This window comes from Sardina pilchardus, chromosome 10 (assembly GCF_963854185.1).
Source record: "Sardina pilchardus chromosome 10, fSarPil1.1, whole genome shotgun sequence".
NCBI lineage: Eukaryota > Metazoa > Chordata > Actinopteri > Clupeiformes > Clupeidae > Sardina > Sardina pilchardus.
Window position 1 is genome coordinate 34,360,600 of NC_085003.1, and position 2,500 is coordinate 34,363,099.

At 51.6% G+C, this 2,500-nt stretch overlaps 1 protein-coding gene across 2 annotated transcripts in view; it reads right to left on the bottom strand.

Moving 5' to 3' along the window:
* Positions 1 to 2,500, bottom strand: part of deaf1 (DEAF1 transcription factor) — a 27,783-nt gene that overhangs the window by 12,087 nt on the left and 13,196 nt on the right. For both annotated transcript variants that reach the window (XM_062548076.1, XM_062548075.1), the window contains exons 6-7: positions 764 to 829; positions 163 to 207 (exon numbers count right to left, since the gene is read on the bottom strand). In XM_062548076.1, the coding sequence (XP_062404060.1) occupies positions 163 to 207; positions 764 to 829 (111 nt within the window). The remainder of the gene's footprint in view (positions 1 to 162; positions 208 to 763; positions 830 to 2,500) is intronic.

Below are 2,500 nucleotides of genomic sequence, written 5' to 3' on the forward strand. Positions count from 1 at the left end.
CAAAAAATACTTGTTTTTTCCTGCGAACCAGAGTGGGCGTGTCATTGCGCCTTCAGAGGGGAGAAGGCTAAAAGCACGAGTTTTCCGCCTAGAGTGACTATAGTGTCCAGCCCAGTTCTCAGTTCCACACAACACACACACACACACACACACACACTTTACCATATTTATGGTCTCAGCAGTGAATGACGAGCCGTCCTTCGTGCACTGGAAAAGATGGATAAACAGAGAGAGAGAGAGAGAGAGAGAGAGAGGAAGAGAGGGAGAGAGAGGGAGAGAGAGGGAAAGAGAGAGAGCGAGAGAGAAAGAAGGAGGGATGTAAGTTAGTCAGTATTCTGAATTGGGCTCTCTGTAGTAGTGGGGTGGTGTGTGTGTAGTGGGGTGAAGAGTGTGTGTGTGTTAGTGGGGTGGAAAGTGTGTGTGTGTGTGTGTGTGTAGTGGGGTGGGGTGTGTGTGTGTGTGTGTGTGTTTGTGTGTGTTAGTGGGGTGGTGTGTGTGTAGTGGGGTGGAGAGTGTGTGTGTGTTAGTAGGGTGGTGTGTGTTAGTGGGTAGGAGAGTGTGTGTGTGTTAGTGGGGTGTGTGTGTGTGTGTGTGTGTGTGTATGTGTGTTAGGGGTGTGTGTGTGTGTGTGTGTGTGTGTGTGTTAGGTGTGTTAGGGGTGTGTGTGTGTGTGTGTGTGTGTGTGTGTGTGTGTGTGTTAGGTGTGTTAGGGGTGTGTGTGTGTGTGTGTGTGTGTGTGTGTGTGTGTGTTAGGAGTACTCACCAGGGCCAGGTCATCACAGCAGGCCGCACATGTGCAGGAGGCAGCGTGGGGGTTGAGAATGCGCTCCTGTAAAAACAATCACATTCAGTCACACACACACACACACACACACCTCTGAGACTCAGTCACACACACACACCTTAACTCAGTCACACACACACACAGACACACACACACACACAGACACACACAACTCTGAGACTCAGTCACACACACACACACACACACACACACACACACACACACACACACACACACACACACACACACACACACACACACACACACCTCTGAGACTCAGTCACACACACACCTTAACTCAGTCCTAGATGTTACTGCATGTTTCCATTACAAGTACTAACTTGCACCTTAAAACAGAGCGCCCATTTCACCTGCTACTGGACTGCAGAGCTTTTCTTACTCTTGCATGTGTGTGAATAGAATAGAATAGAATATATACTTTTTTGATCCCGTGAGGGAAATTCAGTTCTCTGCATTCAACCCAATTTAACCGAATTAGTGAACACACAGCACACAGTGAACACACAGTGAGGTGAATCACACAACCCAGAGCAGTGAGCTGCCTGCCCAACCAGCGGCGCTCGGGGAGCAGTGAGGGGTTAGGTGCCTTGCTCAAGGGCACTTCAGCCGTGGTGGACTGGTCGGGGATCGAACCGGCAACCCTCTGGTCACAAGCCCATAGCCCTAACTAGTAGGCCCACGGCTGCCCCTGTGTGTGTGTGTGTGTGTGTGTGTGTACCTGGATGAGGCACTGTAAGAGCCGTCCTGCGTAGCGGATGTGTGTGTGTGTGTGTGTGTGTGTGTGTACCTGGATGAGGCACTGTAAAGGGCGTCCTGCGTAGCGGATGTGTGTGTGTGTGTGTGTGTGTGTGTGTACCTGGATGAGGCACTGTAAAGGGTGTCCTGCGTAGCGGATGTGTGTGTGTGTGTGTGTGTGTGTGTGTGTGTGTGTGTGTGTGTGTGTACCTGGATGAGACACTGTAAAGGGTGTCCTGCGTAGCGGATGTGTGTGTGTGTGTGTGTGTGTGTGTGTGTGTGTGTGTGTACCTGGATGAGACACTGTAAGAGCCGTCCTGCATAGCGGATGTGTGTGTGTGTGTGTGTGTGTGTGTGTGTGTGTGTGTGTGTGTGTGTGTGTGTGTGTGTGTGTACCTGGATGAGACACTGTAAGAGCCGTCCTGCGTAGCGGATGTGTGTGTGTGTGTGTGTGTGTGTGTGTGTGTGTGTGTGTGTGTGTGTGTGTGTGTGTGTGTACCTGGATGAGACACTGTAAAGGGCGCCCTGCGTAGCGGATGTGTGTGTGTGTGTGTGTGTGTGTGTGTGTGTGTGTGTGTGTGTGTGTGTGTGTGTGTGTGTGTGTGTGTGTGTGTACCTGGATGAGGCACTGTAAAGGGCGCCCTGCGTAGCGGATGTGTGTGTGTGTGTGTGTGTGTGTGTGTGTGTGTGTGTGTGTGTGTGTGTGTGTGTGTGTACCTGGATGAGGCACTGTAAAGGGCGCCCTGCGTAGCGGGTGTGTGTGTGTGTGTGTGTGTGTGTGTGTGTGTGTGTGTGTGTGTGTGTGTGTGTGTGTGTGTGTGTACCTGGATGAGGCACTGTAAAGGGCGCCCTGCGTAGCGGATGTGTGTGTGTGTGTGTGTGTGTGTGTGTGTGTGTGTGTGTGTGTGTGTGTGTACCTGGATGAGACACTGTAAAGGGCGCCCTGCGTAGCGGATGTGT